General features: G+C 38.9%; 1 protein-coding gene across 2 annotated transcripts in view; it reads right to left on the bottom strand.

The window, feature by feature from the left end:
• GYPC (glycophorin C (Gerbich blood group)) overlaps positions 1 to 25582 on the bottom strand; it is a 29319-nt gene that overhangs the window by 2512 nt on the left and 1225 nt on the right. The window contains exons 1-2 of one of the 2 annotated variants that reach the window (XM_057430174.1): positions 3457 to 4075; positions 1038 to 1088 (exon numbers count right to left, since the gene is read on the bottom strand). In XM_057430174.1, coding sequence (XP_057286157.1) covers positions 1038 to 1088; positions 3457 to 3463 — 58 coding nt within the window. In that variant the 5' untranslated portion in view covers positions 3464 to 4075. Of the gene's footprint in view, positions 1 to 1037; positions 1089 to 3456; positions 4076 to 25582 lie in introns of those variants that run through there. The other variant, XM_057430173.1, reaches the window with a different exon arrangement.

Raw genomic sequence — 25582 nt, forward strand, 5'->3', positions numbered from 1 at the left:
GCAGGAGTGGGTATCTCTAAAGCTTTAGATTTATCAGCATCAGTAAACTGAGTGGGAATACCCTATTGGCATCAAAACATAGGAATGGATAGAATATTAATGGAGTAAATAAAAATGATTAACTCTCTCTCAAAAAAAATATGCCTGCAATGTTATACCACAGATTTTCAGGTTCTTGGTTCTGGAAAGTGAAGTTACTGCTGGCAGAAATGAAATTGCTAATACAAAGAACTTTAGGTTTAGAATAATATCTTAGTTGCAGTGGGGGCTTCATCAATTTTTAGGACCTCACTGGTATCCCTTGACACTAGAGGCTTTAATAGGCTTTGGATGTAGCACAATATTAATAAGCCTAAGGGACTAAGTACAAATCAATTTACCTGCTACTTGTTCATAGAAAGCTAAAATTAAAGTTACAGAAGATGGGACCTGAGGGAAATATAGCAGAACCTCACCAATTTGCACTAATGAATGGTGTACCCCCTCGTGAATGACTGAAATTAGTGTGTTAGCATGGAAATGAACAAACACAATAAAAATAAAAAGGTTCTCTCCGTAAACATGGCTTTGTTCATTTATTCTGACAACTGTATTTAGTTTAAATGCATGAGAGAGCTTTAATGGAACACCAGAAAATTCACTGTAGTATGTTCTGCTTCAATAAAGGGTCAACTGGTATGAGCTAGCATGGCTCAAATCAAAAGTGCTATACCAGTCTTGTGTTAAATGACAATTTTGGCCCAGTGAATAATGAAGAATATCAGAGTCTGACTTTGCTGCTGGACTGCAAAGCATTTTGTCCTAAAATTAGGAATGGATGGGGTCCTACTGCTCAATATATGGTTTATGCTCATTATCTCATCTCGTTATCTTGCCAATAGCCCCTTCTGGGAGCAGATTTCCCACTGGCCTAATTAACTCTAATTGTGCTGCTCCTGTTGTCTTGTCAGCAAAGTAGGGGTTTTGCAAAATGCAAGAAATCAACCAACCCGCTGTTTTAATTCTAATGGTAATGCTTAGTACGGTCTGCTACTTACCTCCAATAACAGCCACATCTGCTCCAGCTGTGGGGCTCTCAAAGTCTTCATCTATAAATAGATTAGAACATATAAAAGTTAATTAAAGAAAAAGGAATTGGATCATCTGTAACAGCAGTGACTGTACTGGTGGTGCTGAATTATCTTAACCTCTGAAACTCAGAATTTAAACAAGATCTCTTATTAGCAAAAGACATTTATGAAACTTCTCCTTAGAGTTAGCTGTACTGTAACAGTTTACTGTCACCATAACACTGGAAAATAAATAGCTAGCACATTATGCAAACTATCGTGGCCCTCAGGGAAACACCTACTGTTTATTATGAGCGCTTACCTGTAACATCCTCCAGTGAATAAATTAAGAGCGTTTAGGTACTGAGATTACTCTCAGAAAGGTAGTTTTGGGGAAAAAATGTTGGTGCCTATTTATTTTCCCATTTGTGGCTCTTCAGAGTATAGTCTGGATCTTGATTTGATGCAAATTAATCTGGCTCTATTGATTTCAGTTAGTATTTTATTTATCTGCAATATCCTGGTTTTAATCTTAGCATTTGTTTTCTTTTAAACTTACGTTTGGAATCAAGACCAGCCTGTTATGTGTGTGGTATAAAACAGGGTCCCCATTTAGAGTAAGTCTGAATTTGCTGCTGCTAAATTAAAAAAAAACACAATACAACTTTGCAATTTAAATGCAAAATAGAAGTACTTGAATGTGTTTTTTTCAAGAAGAATTTGGTCTGAAAAGTTATAAGTTTCTGAAAGAACAGCTAGAATTTGAATTACATTTGACCTTAGTTGAAGCACTTACTAAGAATATCCAAACCAATAATGAATAGCCAGAGTGTTTTGAAGAGGAGTGGAAAAAAATTCTAAAAACCAGTGAGGATTTTTCTTTCCATATTATTTGATATAGACCTTAAGTGAAAGTAAATTCATATGGACACATGTCTTCACTAGCTTCCCTTTGCTTGATAAGAGTACAGTTCTGATCTTGTTTTTGTTTTTTATTTCATGCTGTTGATATCAGCCCACATAGTCCTGATTTATGTGGATGTCTAAGGTGATGAATTCTTGGAGTCTTTCCATGCTAGCTTTATGACAGTATACTCTTTTTGTAATTTATTATTGTGTTATTTATACAATTGTACACAATATTGGTTTTCAAACAAATGAAAAGCTTTATGTGAATTTTTTTTTTTTTCTTTTGGTAAACACAGTGGAAATTTATAGACATATTTGGAATTAGCATTTTTCTCTAGAAAAGGTAAAAAAATTAATTCCAAAACTTTCTATAAATTCAGCAGTGGTACCATGACTGATACCTGGCTCTCCTTTTGCTAAATCTGTGACATATGATGCAAGGATAAGATACTATCAGCAGTTTTCTCCTTACTCATGTACAGTCTCTTGTATCAAATTGCAGTAACTAAGGAAAGCTGAGATTCAAAGAATTCCCTCTTCCCAAACATGGGAGATGTCTTTTGTAGAAAGTAGGAGTACTTTTTTCTCCCACAGAGATCCTTCCTGTTTTGTTCCTGCTATGCATTGATGGAAAGATTGAGCATGCCTTGTGTAATTTAAAAATTCTAATTATGTCTACATCCATTCAAAACCCATGTGCCTCAGAAGAGATTAATTGTTTCAAGGTCAAACTGTTCTGTATTTCTTCATACACCAAGTATATGTGACATGCCAGAAAAACAGGCTCCTCTACAGCAATCAAATACTCAAAGGTGTGAATTCCCTAGCCACATAACTTCCAAACATTAATTCCAGATCACATCATTATCCCTTTAATTATAAAATGTATACAAGTAACTCTCTGGTCTTTCCTGTTGTTCCCAGGTGCCTCTCAGATTCAGATAACAAAAAGCAGGTGCCTTATCTCTACTACTTGCCACCACAATGCTTTTTGATAATGTATTCCAGTATCATCACTTGCAGGAAAGTTTTTATTTCCATACTGTTCTTTCTAAGTTTTCAGAAGAAAGCTAGACCCATCTAGAGCCATCACGTAGTTGGCACTGATCTGTTAAGCTGATGATGCAATGCCATTCAGCAGCCATCTAACACTGTTCCCATTTTACTGCAAACATGAGAGTATGACTTCTTTGTGTATCAAATTTTGACCATGGAACAGGCTCACTGTCCTCCCATATGGCCTTTTGCTGCATCATCCAGAATGCCAGAACACTGCAGCTACTACCAATGACCAGAAGTTTCCAGGGTGTGTTCCCCTGAGCAGTTTTGGAGCAGTCACAATGGAGAGGAGAGAGGGACCCTCACTGCCTTTCTCACGGTCTCTGAAATTACACTTTGTCCAAAACCACCTATGTGATTCATGGCAATATCACGATATTGCTAGGTAGTGGGTGAAAGTATCAGTGTCATTCAAGATTCAAGATTCAATTAGTATTACCCTTCATGAAACATGACTGAGGAAAATTCAAGGCATGTGTTCATGAAATGAAGCCATCATGCAGACCAGGAGGGAGACATCTCCTTATCCAGACGGGAATTCATGCTTGGCCAGGAACCTCAGCATGGTCTCTTTAAAATTCAGCTCTGTGTGAGAATATACTTCATTACTACTATAGAACTGAATCTTCACTTTCTGAGGCAGAAAAGATATTCACACACCAGAGGAATTTTTAGCTGAGCAATGGCTGTACCTTCTTTATTTTGTTTTTTGCATGCAGAGCACTCAGAGGTCTGTTTCAGTAACTGCTGTTGTACCTGTTATAGTTATTTTACTTTGTTTCAAGGATACCTTTTATACTATCTGTTGCTAAATTGCCCTTGCAAAACTTCCTTTCACTGTTACACTGGCCCTTGTCCATAGCTACAATCTGGTCTCGAAAGTGTTTAGACAGTGTTGTTATTTAGTGCCATTGGTTACCGTGACATGCAGAAATTGGAAGATTGTGGGAAAACTTGTTTTTCTTAAAATCTCTGGCCATCAGAATGAGTTGGCTAAATCAAGAGTAGAACATACAAATCAAATTGCCTGTTGTTGGAAAGTACATTTCTAAAAGCCAAAAATGAAGGGAAAGAAATGCCCTTGTGCCATGACCTGAAATTCATCAAATTCCAGTTCTGCCCATAAACTTACAGATAAGGAATTTTTCAATAGAACACAGTTGCTACCTGTCTCATTCTCATCAATCAAATCATGCTGAGAAGACAGCAGCCTCTGAAAGCCCCAGGAGTATCCCTGACTTAAATACTGGCTTTGCGCTTCAAAGTTGAAAAGCCAGCACAACTAGCTTTTATGTTAACGTAGCCAGTGGTGAGTTTTCCTGCTAAATTTATTGGTAAATTTGTTAAACCACATTGTCCAAGTTCAATTTTGCAATAAGACTTGACTTTTATTAATTTTGGTCGGATCTTTGCTTAATTTAAACTGACTCCCTTCAATTTGGCTGGGAGGCACTTGTTCAAAAGTGGCAGGTCCAGCAGTGAAATTGTTTGTCTGAGGTTCAGCACTCTCTTGTTTTGCTATGGACTTCTCCGGGCACTTGTAATGATTTATTTTGGAGCCACTAAAAGCCATAAGTCACTTTCTGCTCCAAAATTATGACTCTGGCTTTAAAATAAAACTTTTTTTATTTGCTCTTTCTTTCACATCTGAGCTTCATTCAAGTCTTACTTTCCAGCCCTTTTCTACACCACCAAAGACAAAATCCACTTTGCAGATAAAACTGAGATTTTGGTGTGATGTTGTGACACCAGAAAACAGGTCTTCAAGGAAAACATTAAGTATTATGAGACTCCTAGTAAAGATGCAAGACACATCGGTGAACTACTTTAGAAGTATAACCATGTTAAAACATCCAAACTGACAAGACATTCAACTTACATGGTGATGGGAAGGAGCATATCTGTTCCCAGAATACTTTAGCCCATCCAGCATAGAAAGCACAGGTTTTAGATCCTGCTACTTGAAGAAAGCAATACCTTTATCTGCTTCTGTTGCTACTGTCAGTGACATAGGATAAACTTGCAGAGAGGTTCAAGCTTTCTCATTTTTCAGTCATTGTTTTCACCTGCAACAGGAGTTTCCTGAAAAAAGTCTGGTAGTTGCATCTTTGCAGTTTTACAGTCAGCACTGTAGTTAGCAGTTTAAGTACCTACATGTTTGCTTGTTATGGATTTACACATAGAAAAGGCATAAAAGAAAAACTTTAGCTGCAAAGGGATCACCATTTGGCACATTTGATATGAATGCATCGGAATCATCCTACAGTATAGATCTAATCTACTGGTATGAACTACCACATCTCTGCTGTATAATTAATCCGTGAGGGCAATTTGATGGGATAACATAGACCTTACTCCAAACTTCTCCATGTCTCTTTCATTTCCTAAGATGAAGCTCCAAACTAGAGCTGGACAAGTGTTTACTGCTAAGTAGCATTGAATATAGAAGGAAAAGCCTGAGATTACAACTCACCTTGTCACAATTGCATTGCAGCTGTGGGTGATACTGTTTTTTGATTGGGTGTCAGTGAATCAAACTGAGTGAGTATACAGATATCTGTGTATGACAAACAGCTTTTACAACACAGTTCTCAAAGCCACTCAACATCAGTCAGGCAACACTCCTCCTGCCTTTCAGGATTTTCTTCCCCATAAGCTTATGCTTTTGATTCTTGGCAACCTAAGCCAATTCTCACCACGCTACTCCATTGCTGCCTGCTTGTGGTTACAATCTAGATGAAGCCTTGGCTGCTAAATTGTACTCAAGTAGGTCTCTAAGTGCTTTCTTGGGCAACCCATTTTCTCTCTTCAAGTGCCTGTTCATTGCGTAAGAAGTACTTGAAATTCATTCAATCTCTGTGAATGATGAACTGAACTCCTTAGGGCAGTTATTCCCTTCTTAGGGCTTTCCCAGGAGTGCAGACTAAGAAGCACAATGTAAGCTTTTGTCTTTAATCAGCTCACCTAAACCACCCTATGAAAAACACTGCTACTAAGGGGACTTTTCCAGGTGAAGAACAACCCAACCTTATATTAGTATCCATGGATATTCTGCAGAACCACCTCACATATTGAGCATGTTGTTTCAGGAACTGGTGTGTAAGCAGTCTGTAAACTGAAATGTGTCTTTAGAATTCAACTATTAAATATTTAATGCCTTTGTCTTATATATTAGTACTATTTATCTGTGCATTTCCAGAAAAGAAGGGAAATGTTCGAACTGAATAACATCTAGTTCACAATTCAGGCCAGATATAAATGGAATCCAGAGTATTTTGCCTCTGTATTGATCATTCTTTCATACATTCACACATTTAAAAGAGACCTTTAAGTGTAACTGGAAACTAATGAGATACAGTTTACTCAGTAAGACTGAGTCTAGTAAATTATTGTCTGATTTTGTCTTGTATCAACTGACCTAACACGACATACCATATTAATTTTGCCTCATTTTAAAAAAGCTGTACTTTTAAAGGGAGATTTCCTGTTGTTGTAAAAAAAAATGGGTGGAGTTTCAAAATACGCATCACTGATCCATTTGCTTCCACTAAAGATGATAGTAGGGTATTTGGTTTCAGTAAATCATTATAAACTTCTGAAGGTATTGAGGAATACACAGAGTCTTCCAGGAAGCTTTTGCAATTGTTGAAAAGCTTTACTACAATACTTGCAATTTTTATTTCTTAATATTATATGTATAAAAATGTTTTTACTATAACCATTCCTTTGCCAGGGGCTCTTTTTGTTCTTTGTATGCATTTCTGCAGTAACCGTTCCTCTCAACTGTCTTGATGTGTCCCTATTTTTCACCACTGATACAAGACTTTTCTTACAACACATTTAGTATGCAAGAACTAATGAAGTCTTAAAATCTCCACTGTTTATCCAACTGCGGTATGTCCTCCTTACCCTTTGGTTTATGTTTGTGCCTTGCCAACACACTGCATTCATGAGCAAATCATGAATCTATTAACCTTAACACACTGATTTAATTTACAAGCTACAGTTAGAACTGGTTCACTGCAGCAGCATGTGTAAAAATTAGTTGAGTCAACTTCTGAGAACTTCATATCAAAAACATGTGAATCTCTCAAGCTGCTCTCTGGACACTGTTACGACATCAGATGAATCTCACTGAGGTCTTTCTGGATTAAAAGAAGGAAGTCATTACCTATTTTAATGTTTGCCAGTAAGTGTCCAGTGCCCTGCCAGAGCTGGCATATCTTAACCCAAAGGGTCACCAGCCTGAGCCATCAATTTGATACATTCTGCTGAAAAAGCCATCACCATCTCCCATTACATAATGAAACACACCAAGGCTGTTTTTTTCACAATTAAGGAGTAGTTTCTCATCTGTCAATCTGGAAAACAGAAAGAATAATTTGGCTTCCATTTATATACTAAGTTATTATAAAGACAACAATGGTGACATTCAACAACAACAAGCACATGATCTTTTGGGTAAGTAAATGGACTGTGCTCTAAATGTAAGGTAAATCATGCAGATTAAAAGTATCTACAAAAATTAAAAAGCATTAAGCCCAATCCTCTTGCTATTCTATCTACCAAGTACTTTGTTGTTAATTCTGAGAAGAAAAAATCCAGTTACATTCAATGAAAATAAAGGTCTATTCAAGTTTTCTCACACTTTGTAATACAGTGAGGGTAAAAAGGCATTATCAAATTAGATTAATTAGATAAGAATTGCCAAATAATTTCAGCGTTTGTCATTTGGTTCTGGTATACATTGTCAGCAATGTATTTTGGTACCATTTTAATGTTACAAAACAAATCAGAGAAATCACGTTTTACAATGTTTGAGGGAGTAATGGCTTTGCTAACACAGTTCCTCCTTCTTTTGTGATACTTAGTTACACTTGGGTCTTGTGCAAAATCAGAGACAGAGAGACAAGTCAGCTTGTAAAAAAGTAAACATATGCTATCCTTTAATAGTAAAAGAGAAAATGAGAAAATGTTCATGAAATTTGGGAAATTATTTTAGGTGAAAAATAATAGCGATCTTTCCAAACTGATCAGATATACTATATTTCACAATGAAAAAAAAACAAAAAAAAAACCCAACCCTTTAAAAATCGATGGAAATTATGTTTTAAAGGGTTACATAATCTAAAATCCCCACAGGTTTTTAGTCAAATCAAACTTTTCTCTTTCTCCTCTAAAGAACCAACACCCCCCAAATTACCCTTTCAAGTTTGATGAACCACGTACTTTTTTAATTATCATTATTTTCACGTATTAGAGACATTCATTAAAGTACTTTAGTTTCTTTGCTCAGGGTAGCTGCATATCAGCCACTGATTCTGATGGCAATTAAGCAAAGTGCATTCAGCAAGAGCACTAAAGTAGCAATTCCCCCTTAGAAGTGCTATAAAGTTACAACCTTAAAGCTCCCGTTCAGCACAGAACTTGAAAGAGAGCTTATTGTAGGCCCATCTTTCGACTGATAACAGATATTTAATGTGTCACATGTATTCACACTGATGTATACATGCAGTGAAAAATTGACAAATTCAGGGGGATGCTTACAGCATCAAGAAGGAGGAGAATATTTCAAGGCCAGCAGAGGAAACCTAGAGCAGAGGAGAAATTAGAGAAAGGAGCTGCTTCCCTGACACTGGAGCTCCTGAGCAAGCAGGATGCTGCAGAAATCTTGGTTTTAGAGATGGGATGTGGGAACCATCAAGTTCCACCCAGTGGTGGTCTTGCTGCTCATGTAGAGTGTCTGGGTTTTATTGTGCTCCTATGGGAAAGCTGCTTAGTGTCTGAAGAGCAAATACCGCCTTCTTATGGTAAAAAGGTGCATGAAGTTTGTGGACCCAGAAGAAGGTCTAATTTCTTTCAAAAAATGCTGCATGTGGCAACTTTCAAGTTGTGACCTGTTTTGTCTACCTCATGTTTATAATCATATCGCTGGGAAAAAGTTTCTTACTTTTCCATGTAAATATGCTAATGTAACCAGGTCATCATTTACATTTTTGCTCCACAACCATCAAAGTCTGCTCATGCTACAAATGTTCAACATCTTGCTGGGGAAAATAAATTGACCTGATATTGCTTCATTAAAGAAGGAGTGACAAATGGGGTATGAATCAGTTCATAAGCTACAGTGCATGATCAGGAGGTTTTCGAGCATATGCCCCTCCTCCTCCCACCTTCCACTGCTTCATCAGAACACAGTACTTCTTTAAGAGATTTTGAATTGTGAAGGTTTGAAAGAAACACTAAATATCCAGGGAATCTGCCAAATAATTTCTGCCTGACTTTTCTCCAAAGTCAACAATTTCAAGCTCTAGTCATTTTTTGCTGAATCAAAATGGGAACAAATCAGCCATTTGCTCAGTCACTGAGATCAAAGCTGAATGGAAATGATCAGGTGCTTAATTATTAACTACCGCAAATGTTGCAAATGGTCATAGGTAATCAAAGGACCTAACTACATACACAGTAAAAGCCCGCTTGACAACCTGTAAAAGACACTTTGTTATTCTTGAGAAACAGTGCATGAAAGAAGTGCACCTTACTGATTTAAACTTCACAAATTAGAAACATAAGCATAAAAATTTGAGCCAGAACCTTTCACTGGAAAGCCAGAAGCCAAGAGGTCTTCAAGGACATGACAATTCTTTCCCAACCCCTTGTATAAATAGCTATATGATGTAGTAAGACAATTTAACTGCTAAGCTTCATGGAATTATTTACCAAGACATGCTTTTCATTTGTACCTAACAGGTCTACCGGCCTCAGTTCTGACTCAGGCCTATCATCACATGATAAGGTGATCTTTGTGTTTCTTAATGTTGCTGTGCTTGATTTTATGAACTTAATAGCTTCTTAAGACTAGGGTTTAGTTTACATTTAAAACATACCCTTTATGTGGATGTGCAACCATTCAAGATTAGTTAAAATCAATTCCCATAACTAAGATGTACTGAACTGTTAGTATTTGAAATATTTCCACCAAATAAATTCAGCAGCAATTTTGCACTGATTTTCTCTGTTCCTACTGTGTGCCTGACTGTCTTTGTAACCTTTGCAAGTTTTGACTCTATTATTCAACTCCAACTGTTTTTAAAGGAAGAGCAGGCAAAGATAAGCACTTTGCCTCAATTTTCATGAAAAAAAAAGTAGGCTGGAGAGAAAAGGGAAACTAGAGCAGCTCAGCAGTGGAGGAAAGGCAGTGAGGCCTCAGGAATTCTGAGCTCTGTTTAACAGCAGCGGGCTCTCCAGTCACCACATGCTGTCCAGTCATGATGGATATAGATACCAAGGAGCTGCAGGAAGATGCTTCCCCTACCCATGGGGAGCTGCTGTGGGAGGGAGCCAGTACATGCTGGCAGTGGGATTGAAGCAGAAGAGGCATAAATCCAAAAGCAAGAGTGTTTCACTGGTTCTGTTGCTTGCAGAAAGCTTGTTTTAATGATCAGTGACACACAAGGGAAGAAACGGCAATTACTCCATTAAAGCTAATAGATGTCTGTTTCTTGTTTTGAGATGTAGAAGCTTGACCTTGTGCCTAAATCACTGCTGATATGATCAAACTACAGATGATGTCATCTAGAAATCACCTGGAACCTAACAAAAGCCTGCAGATAGGCACAAAGATATCCTTATAATTCAAAGAATGTAACGCCAGACTGCTAACCTTAGAAAGTATAATCATGGGCAGGCTTCTTTATGTCTCATTCCTACCACCAGTATGTTGTAGCAAAGCAGTCAGACAGGTGACAGTTCGTGGAAACAGGAGCTCTCTTTGCTCATCCCCCAGCTTGTTTGATATGAATTGTATCCAGCTACATCCAGCTCATACACCAGCACTTGCCTAAGGCACTGTCTACTAAGCAATGCAAGTGGAAATGTCAGGATGTTTAGCATATGCTCTTCAGGGACAGAGAGATCTTTCCTGAAGCACTGATGAGGTTAATATTATTAATGGAGATATCTGTAGTGGAAACAATCTTGCAAATGCTTTAAATATTGAGCATATTAAACAAGGAAAATAAACCATATTGAAACACCTTAGAAACTTGCAAGGCAAATAGTAGCTCAGGGCAACAATATTTCTCATTTTTCAAGGATTCTGCAATAAATATGCAGATTTCTTTTGCTTATTTGCTCCATTTAAAAAGACAAAGCCCATTTTATTATCTGAAACGCATTTAGGTATCAACTCCAAGCTGTCTGAATTCAGTTGAGCAATTTTAGCAAAACGTCTTTGCCATCTATCATTAATTGGAGCAATTTGAGACAGATTGTGCAATAGATGTCAAAAGGAGGAGGAAGAAAAAGAAAAAAGTCTTGCTTGCCTATTATTTTCTGGCATTATTTGACAAATAGCATATTGAACACATTAACAGAGCTAAGCATGAAAACCTTCATTGATGCCATATACTAACTGTTTTTCATTACGGGGCTTTTATTGTTGTGAGATTCATTAACAACTCATTACTAATGTTCCTCTCTCTTAACAAAATGTGAATGTTTCCACACAGGTGGAAAGGTAATAACCAGCCTGGTGAGATATTTAACTGGTGGAAAGGAGTCTGTGTGATCTATCTGTCTCCATAGGTGCTGCAGAGAGGACAGTAGTTGGCAGTTAGCCTAAATGATTGTTGTAGGTCCCTTCCAACTGTTCTATATACTATTTTATATTCTACTTGATATTCTACTCAATATTCTATTTGATACTCTATTAAATATTCTGTTCTGTTCTGGCATGCCTCCTTCAATAAGATCCATTCAGCTTGAACAGAGATGTGATGAATCCTGGTGGATAGGATGGGAATTTCTCTTCTGTTCAATGAAGAAGCAAACCTAGAATACCATCTTGGATTCGAAGCCTAGCTTTCTGGAGTTATAATTAGGGAAAATAAACCCCAGGCATTACTGTTTAGGTTCTTTTCCTAATAAGCAGTCCTTTTTGTGGTACTGCTCACTTGAATGTCTCTGCAGACACATGACAACTTTCATACAACTTGGAGAATGATAATAATTTCTCAGGCTTCTGACTCTTTCAAATCTGGTTGAAACTGGTCAGCGGATCCAAAAGTTCTTGATGGGAAGTGAAGGATGAACAGATGATTAAGCAGACAGATAGACGGCAGGAACACATAAGACTAATTTCATTAGGAAACTGGACTGAAAACAGAAGTAGCAGTGGGCACTTGGATAATATTAATATTTTGGTCACCAATTTTAAAAATGCCATAATTTTGGGACCATTTCAAAGCTTGTAGATGATGCCCTTAGTAGCAAAGGAAAAAACAAAAGGACATTGCTGAGATTATTTTCAGCTCATTTTTTTGGCCAGAATGCTACATTTTTATAGTCTGGACTATATTTTAAACCTTTAAAGCCTGATTTAGCTTGGACAGCCCTGGCAATTTCAATGGAGGATTAATGCGTGTCATTAAGCAAAGAAATATGGCCTAGTATTTTTCAATAGCAACGAATACTTACTATGGAATTTCTCTGATCAACATATTTTTCACTTACAGTAAACCCTTTGGACTGGTCTTTTCCAAAATGTACGAAATATCATGCAGGAAAACTGAGAGTAAATTGTTGTGATTTGAGCTGGCTGGCACATTCCAGAAGAAAAAGGCATTCTTGTTCCTAACCCTTTCCTTTTCAAGCTGATCCAGCTGAAAAACAGTCCACCAAAAGGAATGAAGTGGGGGGTATTTACTTACCGGTAAAATAAGTAATCTACATCACCATGTAGTCTGACTGACTGTCAATCTGTTAACAGGGAGGGGTTTGCTATGTGCAAATAGAAAGAATAGAAAGACCAAAGGCAGGAATGCTCTTTTGGATGGATGAAATACAATACAGACCTGCACTCAGAAAAAAAAAAGGGGGGGGGGGATGAAGAAAAGAAGAAGAGAAGCATAAGGAGAAAAACAGCTGGATAAAGCTGGAGATCTCCTTGCTAAATTGCTAGGAACAGAACAGAAACCTCCAGATTTTCACAGCCAAGTGACTCCTTTGAAACACAGCAGTTCTAGAAGGCCGTGGAAAAAGCTGGTCTTGGTATGCCCTGTGTAAGAATATTTGGAATGCACTAAGAAGAAAGGCCCCTCAGTTGTCAAAATAGGGATCTTAAAACTATTACCCTCTTCTTCCCTCCCTGCCTTCAGGGATGCTGCTTTTTCACAGCTGAATCAGCAGCAATCACACTGCAGCCCAGCAGCAGTCACCGCTGTCCTATTTACACTCATATCAAAGTAGGGCACTGTTCCAACACACAAAATAAAATACCAAATGGTACACATACTGGGTGGAATTTGCAAAAGCTCTCTGTTAAACTGCTTCTGCTTTCTTTGAAGTTTGTGGCAGATATCCCACACATTTCAACTGTTCAGTTAGGGAAATGGTGAAAGCTTTTAAAAACTTTATTTTATGATATAGAAACATGATAGAACCGAGGATTCATCATCAAGATCATCATATCTAGCCTCTGTCCATCCTCTCTGTCTTCCACCTTCCCAGCTTAATTCACCACTTGATGCTGCCTAACAGGCTGCAAACATCTGCCTTCTCAAGCAGTCATGAGCAAGCCTGAAAATTTCTCAAAGCCCTTTCATAACATACCCAAACTATTTACTGTTGCCTCCAGAGAAGTCTGGTTTGGAACAGTATCATAAGGTCAAGTTATCCCACTGAAACACCTATTAGTATAAAGAGAATGAAAAAAAAAAAGGAAAGGGAAAAAAAAAAAGAAAAATGAACAAACCAACAGCACTAGCACAGCCCTGGAAAATGTGAAGTCATAAGTAGAGTTCAGCCAGAGCAGACTCCCATTAAACTTTGTTAAAGAGCCAAGTTCCACCCTGAGATATGTGTGAGCTGCAGTTTATTTCAGGGGTAGCTGTGCTGCACTTCATGTCAGGGTGAGGCTTGGACACAAGTGTGTATCTGTTACAAGTCAGAGAAGGGTAAAGCCCACATCCTTTTTCTGTTTTTTTAATTCCATCTGCATGGAATAGAAAACTGAAGGAAGCGGGTGAAACAGGCCACACTTTTACAGGGCTTACCTGTCAAATTTAATTCCTTCTCCAGCAGGACCCGAATGCCTATGTTTCTAAATCAACTAAGGTACTTTCATGAGACATGGTAGCCCTTCCCCATGCCCCTGCCACCCTCATGACAGTTAAACACACAGGGAGAAGCTTTAAGTCTTGTCTTCCTAGCTTTGCTCTTAGGAGTCCCATTAGGAGACAGCAGGAAGTGTTGCCTTGGATATGCACATGCTTTATAAACAAGGGACATAAACAGAAGTCTGGCTTTACTCCCTTAAAGCCTTCCACTGAACATTTTTTTCTGACAAGTAGGAGCTCCGCTAAATGAGGAGGGAAGGAGAGGCAGAGACTTTCCCTATCCCACTTGCATTCCCAGGCAGCTGCTAGGCAAGTTGGCATCCTTGTTCTGTGCTGTGTTGCATGGATAGCTTCAGGCAGCAGCCTTTATCCTTGCTGGGGCCAGCTCCTGCTGCACGGCTGGCTGTTAGAGGTGACAAAAGGATAAGATCAAGGCCACATGCATTTCTGTGTGGCTCCTGGAGGCACTGCGGTTACCTGGAGGAGCACGCAGAGGAGTGCCTTGCTCCCTGACATGAGCTGTGCATTCAGTAAGGCTGAGCTCTTAAGGTTGAATTCCTTCAACTACAAATTAAAAGAGCTCATTCAAGAAGAGGGAAGAGGGGGAGTTAAGGCTCAGTCCTGCCAAGCGCTGAGTCTGGATGTGTGCAAGAGTTGAAAGTATTTCATGTGAGAAACTTTAGTAACTGCAAAAGCTTTTTCACCCCAAGGCAACCCTTTATACACTAAAATACTAACTCTGGCTCAAGAATTTCCCATGCCTCAGATCTCTAGATGGTTGCCCTGTGCTTTAACTCTCCATTAGGCATCTGCTACTGGCTCTAACAGGCAAGACACGACCATCAGATCCATGCTCATTACAGCACTTTCATGGGCAGAGCTGAAAAAGTATGTAAGTCCTGCTTAGGCAGGAATACCTATCACCATCAGGATCAAACCTACATTGGTAATCAGTTGTCATGGATACTGTAGCAGATGGGAAGAGGAGGCAGTTTCCCTAACAGTCAGCTGGTGAGGGCCGAGGGAAACACACAGACAGCACTGGAGAAGCCACAACACCACTTTGTTGTGCAATGGCAGTGAAAAAAAGGATGAGAAAAATCAGTACCAAGTCCCATTAGCTAGAAGATGGATCAGAAGTATCCCAGCGAAGATGGAGAATGGGAAAGACAGATGTGTTCCCTGGGAATCTGCAAAGGTGATACATCCCTCAGCCACAGCTGTCATGCCACAGCTTTGTGCCTGTTAAATGACTGCTTTTGCATTTCTTGCTACATCTCCCCTCTTCCAGGATTATGTTCAGTGTGGGGGAGAAGTACCCTTTTAAGAATATGGGTGCTCATGCCCACAGACAACAAGCTGTTACCTTAATCTGCCAAATAGTGGCAAACAAAATCATCTGCAAAGCTGGACACCCACATATATCAGTAACTCCCTGGCAGGCTTCCCTCAGCCACCCACAAGTCCTAGATCTTGCTGTGTGCTGCAGGCAGCAGGGCATGACTTGGGGGGGGGGGGGGGGAGGTGCCCGGCAGGGATTGATAGCCTCTTCTCAGGTGTGAGCTGTGTAGGATACCATTTAGCTGGAAAACAGCATGGGCTAGATGTTCTGGTTTCCAAGCCTATTTTTCTTATTCGGTGATAAAAATGCATCCCTCTCTCTGGAATGACAGACAGTTTTTAATTACAGGACATGTGCTTTCCCTCTCCCTCCCCAGTGACTGTTGCAATTTCATATCTGACAGAAATAGGCATTCAGACCTCCAAAGGGAGTAGCTTGTATTTTCCCTTCAGGTCACCTCCAGCAGCTGCCAGACTTTGAAAGATTCTGGAGCTGGGCTGCACCAAATTTGAAAGGGAGGGAGATTTACCCAGCAAGTCGGTACTCAGGTCACTTAAAAGCAGCAGCTTGGAAGGAGTAATGTGGAAGTCAAGCTGTCATCTGCACTGCTACCAGTCTCTGAAGAAAACAGAACACAGGATACACTTCCTGTCTGGGGAAGGCATGTAGCTGCCTGTGACAGAAGGCACGACCTTTTCTTTAAAGGAAGTGGAAGTCATGGAGTCAGGGAAAAACTCCACATTGCATTTTATCTTAAAAACAGTGCCATGCAGTTGTACCTCCTGTTGCTTTCCCCCTCCCTGTTTAAAGCTGATTCTTATTTAGCAATGATGCATTTTAAACAATTTTAGCCATCTCTGCCACCTCACTGCTGTTTCATTCAGTTATGACCCTTCTGACATAAGTCAGATGAATTTGAAATGAAAGGTTTCATTCATCACAAGCAAAGGAAATCAGAGGAGATCCCCCAAGAAGAGAAGGGTTTGTCTCATGCTCTGTTTCCAGCTCACAAATGGTTATGTCCTCAGGATGCAAGAGATTAGGTGTCTCACACAGAATGTGGGAGGAGGAAGAAAAGTCTTTGTCTGAGATTCACAACTCTTAATGGATTCCAGAAGGGGAAATATTTTACCAAGGAGCAACTGCAAAGTTCAGAGAAATACAAAGGCATTTATCTCTCCAGTTGCATTCCTACCTGCCAAAACTGGAAGGGGTGATTTACTCCTCTTTGGAACAAGGAGTCCCTTATGGATCATTAATCCACAGGGAGAATGAGCTCAGGAGCCAAAGACATTGTTTCTTAATGTGCAAGAATCTTGAAACAACAGGACGTATTCTTGTTGGGAAGCATACAGGATCAGTTTATCTTTATTTGCTCCTCACTACCCTTGCCTTTAATAATGGTTCACACAAGAGGTCTAGTTACCGCTGATAAATCACTTTACCTTTGTTAAAATCTGTGGTGATATTAGAAGATGAGGTTGTCATGAGCTCATCAATGCATTTAAAGCAGACTAATATTAAAAAGTGAAGATCTGAAATTAACAAATTCTGATCCAAAGTTCAATAAAATCAATATAAGCAATCTCAAGTTCCAGGGTACAAGTATCTCAACACCACTGACCTCAGTAATGCAATGTTGACTTGCAGTGAGTAAGGCATTTCCTGAGAAGCTCTGCCAAAATGCGAAGGAGATAGAAATGGTCAACTATTTGTTTACATGTCAGAACCAAAGGTTATGAAGCTGTCTCTTTGCAGCTATAGATAATCAGAATTAATGTGCCAAAAGTTATGGTAGGAGAGGGGTTAGATCTGGTGGGCACCTCTTGGTATTATGTTCTCATTTCCTTAGGAGTCATAAAAAGTCTTATTTTGTTTCTGAAACCACATGAAAATATTTCCACAGTGTTTCAGTTGCTAAGTGAGGAGCATTAAAGACTGGTTATATCTATTCACAATATGCAGACACTTACAAAGTGTCACTAATATGTAGTGGATGGCATTTTATACTCTTTAGCAAAAAAATGTGCAGCAGAGAACTACATTTTGTATTCAAATCTCACAAGGAGCATTCACGTCATGCTCAGATTTTCCACGCTCCACATAAGTCTGGTAAATCCACAATCTTACTGCTGTAAATGACTTACAAAATCAGAAATGTGGCTGAAAGAGAAAGCCCTGATCTGGCTGGTGCCTTGGGTTTTATACTGTCCTGTGTGCCTGTGCCTGCATGTAGCATCCTTTGTTTTTGCTTTTTGTCAATTTTTTTTTGTCACAGAGTTAGGCTTTAACAAGTTGAAAAGTATTCAGATTAGAAAAATCATTTTTACATGTATTGACACCTGCTACTTCATTTTTTCCATAGTGCTTAAATGTCCAGGCATGTAGCTTTGAAACACGCTACCTTTAATGCACTTAAAAACTCTGCTGGATTTCCAGCTTGCTTTGATCTCCACAGTCTAGAGACTATCTCAGAGAATACAAAGAAATATGTTTAGGGGAAAAATATTTGCAAGGAGAAAACCCTAAAGTCCTTCCAACTTTATATGCTTTGCCAGTTAACATCATACCTAAAGTTGTTTTCTGCTTTTATCTTTATGCTTCAGAAGGCCTAAATCTCTGCCTAGAATGAGCAACTTGATCAGGTAAGTTAGGAAGATGGATGCTGTCGGTGCCCTTATCGTGAGCACTGAAGTGGCAAATAATTTTTTTGTGATTTTAATTTAGAAAGAAGATGGAGATGAAGGGGAGATGATTTCTATACTGAAGAATTTACAGAATGAACAAAAAAAAAAGTATATATTTATGCATTTATGCAATAGACAATATATTTTGTTAAGAAGGAATAGAAAGGCTGTGAGAGGAAAGATAGTAAGAGCTTGCTAATAACCATGAGTAGGAAAGAAATGTTGACTGGAGAGCTGGAAATGGAAGAGAAAACTTGGCTAACTCAGGCTATGAGCAAACCAGCTTCTTTCTGGGACTGTACAACACCGTTTTTTCCATCTCTCACCACACAAAGTCATCATGCATGCCTCTGTGGTAATGGCTTGTACTTGAGGCAATCTCAAATTGTCCCCTGTACAGTAAGTAGTTAGAAATGGAAGCTGGGTTCTTGGGTCAGGATGTGGGATGGTTAACTTGAGAAGAAGGGAGCATAAACTGGGGAGATATGTAGAGATGGGTGACTAAGTAAGAGCATGAGAGCTCATACAGAAGGTGAGACAGAAGGTGATCCCTTCATCAGGGACTGAGTGATAGGATAAAGGGTAATGTTATAAGAGGAAGTTCAGATTGAATATAAGGAAGAAGTTCTTTACTGTGAGGGTGGTGAGGCACTGGAACAGGCTGCCCAAAGAAGTGGTAAATGCTCCATCCCTGGCAGTGTTCAAGGTCAGGTTGGACAGAGCCTTGGGCAATATCACAAAATCACAGAGTCTAGGTCTAGGGTGAGGCGTCCCTGTCCATAGCAGGGGGTTTGGAACTAGATGATCTTAATGTCCTTTCCAACCCTAACTATTCTATGATTCTATGAGTTTTCCTTGTTTTAAGAATATACACAAGTTTTCTGAATTCTTGTATGACCCCATTTTTATGGTAACTTTTCTCAATTCACTAGAAATATTTTTCCTTGTACTCATTCATACATATAACATATTAATCACTGGTGGTTAAGTAAGCGATTTGTGGGCTATTTGCTTTACCTAAGGATTATTTGGTTTAGCTAAATTTGGTCATCAAGAGCTGCTTTTTCATCTCTTATTAAATGACTGAAATTTTTGAAACATCCAATTAGCAGATGAGAAACATCTTGCTTTTGTGATAGTAACGATACCTTTTCAAAGAAAACAAGCTTATTTCTCTTGTGTACAGAGAATAAATTTGCCTACACAAAAGGATCAAGTTAACCTGGAGTAGCAATTCCGTAAAATCTATTCCAGTATAAATTAATTTTTCTAGAACTGTTTGAGGTGGATAATATGATTGAATTAATTCTTGAATAAGTATTCTCTTTCCAAAGGAGAGTAGTTATTCTTTAAAGAATAACTTTTATTTCAGCATAAGTATGCTAAAATTATGAGTTTTCTAGAAACACCACAGATGTATTACTAGAGGAACAGAAACCTGGCCAAATTTTCTGTCTGCTTGAGGTTTAATCTTGCACCATTCACTGGCTGAAGAAGAGTGCAGACTTTTCCTTTCCTGTTCTGGATTCTCCCCTTTTAAATAGCTTGATCCATAAGGGACATCTACTTTCTCCTTGTTTCCTGAGTCACCATCATTACTTTTATCTGGATCTTTGCTTATGTGGACATGGGCACTGTAATAGTATTCAAGATGAATCCAGGCAAATATTGTAGATGCTAAAATTCAAACCATGGAGTGATTCAGTGTCTATACCATCATGAGCTGCTAGACTCTGAAAGTACAGTCAGCAAAGAGACACCTGAATCTGGCATCTGCAAGGGATAATTTGCATAAGGCCGTTTTGCTAATGTTTTACAATATCATATAAAAAGATATTTTGTAATGTTTTCCAACTTCTTGTATATAGTCCAAGTCATCTTTTCGCTTGCTTTCTTGTTACTGAGTTTATGCCTCTGTGATGCCTTAAAAAATCTAATCATTTTTTCTGCTACTTCTGAAGGTTATCTACCATATAAAAATGGAAGCATGAGCTTGTGAGTATTGGTCTGTGAATAGAGGTGTGTTTGGGTAAAGAAAACTCTCCAAACCAAGATATCTGACCAGTGAAAAGCTATATAAGTATTGAAAGGGTGGGGGGTGTGTGTGTGTGTATATATATATGTGTATATATATATATGTCTGTCTGTGTATATGTGTGCATACAGATTTGCAGTATATTATATCTACATACACTCTGTGTGTATATATATGTACATATATAAAGAGCTTAAATCTATCTTCTAGATTTGATGTTACCAAAATAGTCTGTTTGCAAATCTAAACCCCTACACATATGTAAGGACTTGATGTCTGCTTCTGCATTGTTGTGACCTTGTCATATGTGCTCTTTATAATGTGGACTACCTCGTAAAACTAGACATTTAAAACATTCAGTAATCTTTATCACACAAGATAACATGGAGCTGTCTCAGGGTGTGTTCACAAGCCCCCCTGCAACTTACTGATAAAAAGCTTAACTCTATTTCAGGGCTTATCGGAAGAAGAAAGAAGTAGACCCTCATGAAATAACTGACTTTGTTGGGTTTTCTTCTACGAACAAAAAGAGAGGGAAAGGGAAGGCGGATGGTGTGTGTGTGTGTGTGTGTGTGTGTTGGAAATCACTTTAAAACTTCAATGCAGTAAAACAAGTTTAAACCATTGAGATTTTAAATGAAGTTTTCTGCTTCATCAGGAAGAACCCTGTGGTGAAACATATGTCAGAGAAAAAGAAGATATAAGAAACTGGCCTCCTTTGCAGATGAGAAGATTAATTAAGAGGAAAATCACTTGGCCAGGTGTCTCATTGGTGAAACCACACGTGCAAGGTACATCTTCAATAAGGGAGCAGCATAGCACAGACAGTGCATTTTACTTCCGTGCTAACATGGAAGAGAAAGAAATCTGGTGTGAATTAGATCATGCTGACTCTTGGAGAAACAGAGGAATACAGATCTTATTTCAGCTAAAAATTATAAGCAGCATGTCTGTTGTTATAATGTTGTAGTATCATTACTTGATGTAGTTAAGTTATGGATTGCAAATAAATTATCCAGAGAAGACAGTCCTTTTCTCCATTTGTGTTCATAAATTTTTGGCAAATCAAACCTGATTTCTCCAAGTGCCAATTTTCTTCATTCACCAAATAGTTTTTCAGAATGCTTAGCAACTGGTGAATTTTTCAACTTATTACTAGGCTAACAGTGTCAAATTCATTTCACTTTGGAACTTAAGTCTTTCAGAAGTAAAGCAGTCTTTCAGAAGTAAATAAAACACACTCTGCTGTTCAAATACTTGCCCACTGAAGGTGCTTATATATTCCTTCACTATGGCATCTGGGTGTCCCCCAGTTTTTCATGCGTTTCCTATCACAACTTGGATGTGAAGGGAAAAAACAAACAACCCACAAAAAAACTCCAAACAGACCAAAAACCACCAAACCACCACCAACAAACAAACAAACCCCCCTACCATGTAAATAAATATCCTACCAGTACCAAACACCGTGTTTAAATGTTTTCTGATCTTTCTGTGGGAAACAAATAGGCCAGTTGCTAAATGACTTCTGTCTTTTTCTCAGGCATGCATTACAGAGTTAGAGAAGTGGGAAGCAAAGAACTGTTGCCCCAGTGGATCTACTGTAATCAATACTAACTTCTGCCTACTGGCTGCTATAAAATGCTTTCCCATAAGCAAAAGCTGCCTCTCCAGCAGTGTCTCTGGAAAACAGTAATTTCTCGCCTACCTGTAATCTGTCCTCTCTATGCGGTCTACCAGTCTTTTGAAGAAAGGGTGCCTGTACAGAACCTAGCACAATCAGATCCCTCTGTTGCCTTGAATTTCTCTGTACCATAGGAATACTAATCCCTTCCCAACAATAGAGACAGGCACTCTACAGAGCAGACACACAAATGGACTTTCATTAGAGAATGCAGTCCCAAAAGCCTGTTTTACAAAAGGCTTTGCTGATTGGACTCAGTCATTTGAACAGCAGTGGATACAGGGTATATTCCACAAGAGCCTAGAAAGAAAGGTGCAGCAATATCAGCAACAAGATGCAGATACTACACAATTCTGTAATACTAATAGGCTTAAGCACATAACCAGCCATAACCTGTTTGGTTGGTTTTTACTATTTGTGTGTGTGTGAAAAGCAGTGCCCAGAAATGCTGAGAGCTGTGCATTTTAAAAAAGTAGACTCCTATTTGGGTGGACTCCCTCCCCTCTATTCCCTCCAGCTTAGTGGTTTGTCAACATTTCTGCTGTTAATTACTGAAATTTCAGGTGCATTTTGAGACTTTCAATTTGCAGATTTTCCTAACATCTCAGGCAATGAGGGTGTCAGGAAGAGCCCTGCGGTATAAAGCCAGATTTTACAATTCAAATGCACATGCAATTCATATGTGGTGGGAAACAAATATACAAGCAGAAGCATTCAATTTACATAAACGTTTTTGGGACATATTTTGAGACTTCTGTGCTAAAAATGAGAGGTTATTATAATCTATATGTTTCCTTGTTTATAAATGCTTACAGGTTTATCTGTGAAGACCAAAATTTTCATAATCAATAGCCTCCAATTTTGTTTATTAGTTACTGTCACAGACAAGTGCTTCTGTTGATTAAGGGCAATGAAATCAGATCTATTGCCAAGGCAGTGAATAACACAATTAAAAGTCTACAGGAATCAGTTGTGGCTTTTCACAGACCCTGCGTGCAGGTAAATGGTATTGCTCCAGGAACATTTAAAAGACCATGAGTTGGGGGCCATTTTTGCCAAGATCTCAGCTTCTTTTGGGGGGACAGCCTACACACACTTGAATCTTTTTCCAGAAGCCTTAGCTGTCACTGCCACAGGGGAGAAGCTGGGCATGATGGAGTCAAAACCTGCTCATGGGTCAGAGGCAGCACCAGCATCTGCTCCCCCAAGCAAGCACAGGGCTTGCCTCTGGGCTATGGCTGAACTGCGGCTGGCAGCACAGATGGAAAAGCATACAGATCATAAGGCTTGCTTTGCTTCACACTGTTTCTGACCCTCTTCCTCTCTCTGCAGCTGGGACATAGCCTGAGATCCAGTCTTACCTCCTGATCTCCTTTTGGGCCAATTGTTCTACATAGCACAAAACATACTGCTTCTCTACCCACCAAGAAGGAAAACCTTATCTGCTGGAAGCTGATGAGGAAGAGAAGCCTCCACAAACTGCTTTCGTTAACCACTAATTCCATGACAGCTGGCATTTGAAGTAGAGAAGGCCCCAGATAAAACATTCCCAGCGTGCCAAGTACAGATTAAAGCCTGTAAGGTGCAGATCTCCAAGTGGAGGAACACCTTTGACCCCCCCCTCTTTGCAAAGATGGCTTTGCCTCCCCAGACTGAACATTCAACCAGGTGATGTTTATTTGCATGAGCCCTTCACCTCATTTGAGCTGTCCCATTGCCTCAGAACTGGGTCACTGAAATCTAAAAGAGGACAAAAGCTGCAGTCTGGACAGAGATAGGCAAACCTGGGTAATTCCCTCAGGTTTTGTCAGTTTTATTTGTTAATAAGTCAGGCAGATACTGCCTGTACATCTTTGCAGAGGTGGGAGGAAGCAAATCATTCTGGCAATGCACTTAAACATCAGGACGTTCACGTTCCTTCAGTCAGGCTACGTCTCTTACATCAGAAGAAAAAAAAAAACAACTGCAGATAAACAGCAAGATATTATATTGAATAAGAGCCAACAAAATTCAAGCCCAACTCCAGTATGGGTTTGGTAGCAGACATCTTTACTTAAAAATTCTATTTTATTCCAGCCACATTTAAAAATGTCATTAACAATGAATGATGAAGTAAATATACACACACTGCCTAACATCAGTAGGCTGAATTACTAGCTCCCTCGCCTCCCTGTTGAGTGCAGGCAGCCCACTCAGAGCAACGGGATATCTGAACAGGACATGGGAAGTACACGAGATTAGGTGGTGAGATATCCCTGTGTAAAGGCAGAATACATTTTCAGGGTTCACAGAGCTGAATATTTTAAATCTGAAACAGTAGTCTGCTCCCACCTGGATTGCCAGGATCATACTGTATTTATAGAATGAATAAAAATTCCTTGTCATCCTGAGTGAATACAAGGAGATAAGCAAAGAACATGAGCAATTAGATAACTTAACACTGTTCAGTTTACATCAGCACACAGGTGCTCTATGGACTCACCTGCAGGTACTCAGCAATGAATTAATACGTTCAGTACAGTCAAAGATTTTTGCTGTTCCTTTATGTTTTTTTCACACACATTTCAATATTTTCACTATGGTTATGAAGCAAAGTTGTTTTCCCAATTACTCTTCCTTTCTGGCAAACATCTGCTCTTCATGCTGTGCAGTGCCTGTCAATACACTGATCTTTCAGTATCTTGTTTCTTGCAAAAATTGATTGAATTTTACAAAGAAATAACACTCTTTCCCCAAGACATACCTCCAAAACCTCAACCATTATAAAAAAAAAAAATGCACCAAACTTGCATTGTACAGGAATATAGTGCTATCGGATTTTCTTCTAATTTAATTTAATTTTTAATCTGTAAATTCAATCGATGTCATTTGAAAAAAAGTAAAAAACCAAAACCAACACCCAACCAGAGACAGGTTGAAACAAAATACAAGAGTACAGGAACATTCTGTCTGACTCAATAATGGAAAATATGACAGCAAATAAAGAATAGATAGTCACTATTTTTCAGTCAGAATACTTCCTCTAGCAAGACTGTAAGCCAGTTATTTTCGCTGGCAATCATATGATTCTAAAGTGATTCAAGCTGAGAATTCCTGTCTGGATTTTGGAAAGAACAAGAGAACCTGATGCATCAGCCTTTTTCATTATGAACAGGCAAAAGGCCCCATGGGGTACTGACTCCTCATCCAGATCCACTCTAAGTCCTTCTGTGGGGTCCGCTGACAACCTAGGTCTGTCAGAGAAGTGATTTGTAATGTATTCAGCACTGTAGATCTGGTCCTGGTCTTGCCACCAGGCCAAGCCTGTCACTAAAGATACAAGACTGGATCTGGACACTTGTTGATATTGAATAATGAGCAAAATGCTCCACAATGAGTGATGACCACCCTCCTGAACGTGCTTGGTTAGCACCAACAGCAGTAATTTACTCAAGCTTTTCCAAACCCAAACTCTCAGGAACCTGAATTAGCATGCACATTTTTTCCTATCAATAGTAGAAAAAAAAGTTGTAATGGAAACGATAGAAAGCAAGGTATAGTATTATGAACTGCGGAATAAAACAAGAATAAAATATAATACAAAGCTAGCATCTAATCTTTGTTGTTGGTTAGAACTTGCAAAGAGGACTAAAGAGTAAATAGAAATTGCTGGTCAGGATTCCAGAGATGCTGCTCATTGTGCCATTTCTGCTGGATCAGC

This window comes from Pezoporus wallicus, unplaced genomic scaffold, assembly GCF_028554395.1.
Source record: "Pezoporus wallicus isolate ANWC-B61680 ecotype Strahan unplaced genomic scaffold, APGP_CSIRO_Pwel_v1 contig_5261, whole genome shotgun sequence".
Taxonomy (NCBI): Eukaryota; Metazoa; Chordata; class Aves; order Psittaciformes; family Psittacidae; genus Pezoporus; species Pezoporus wallicus.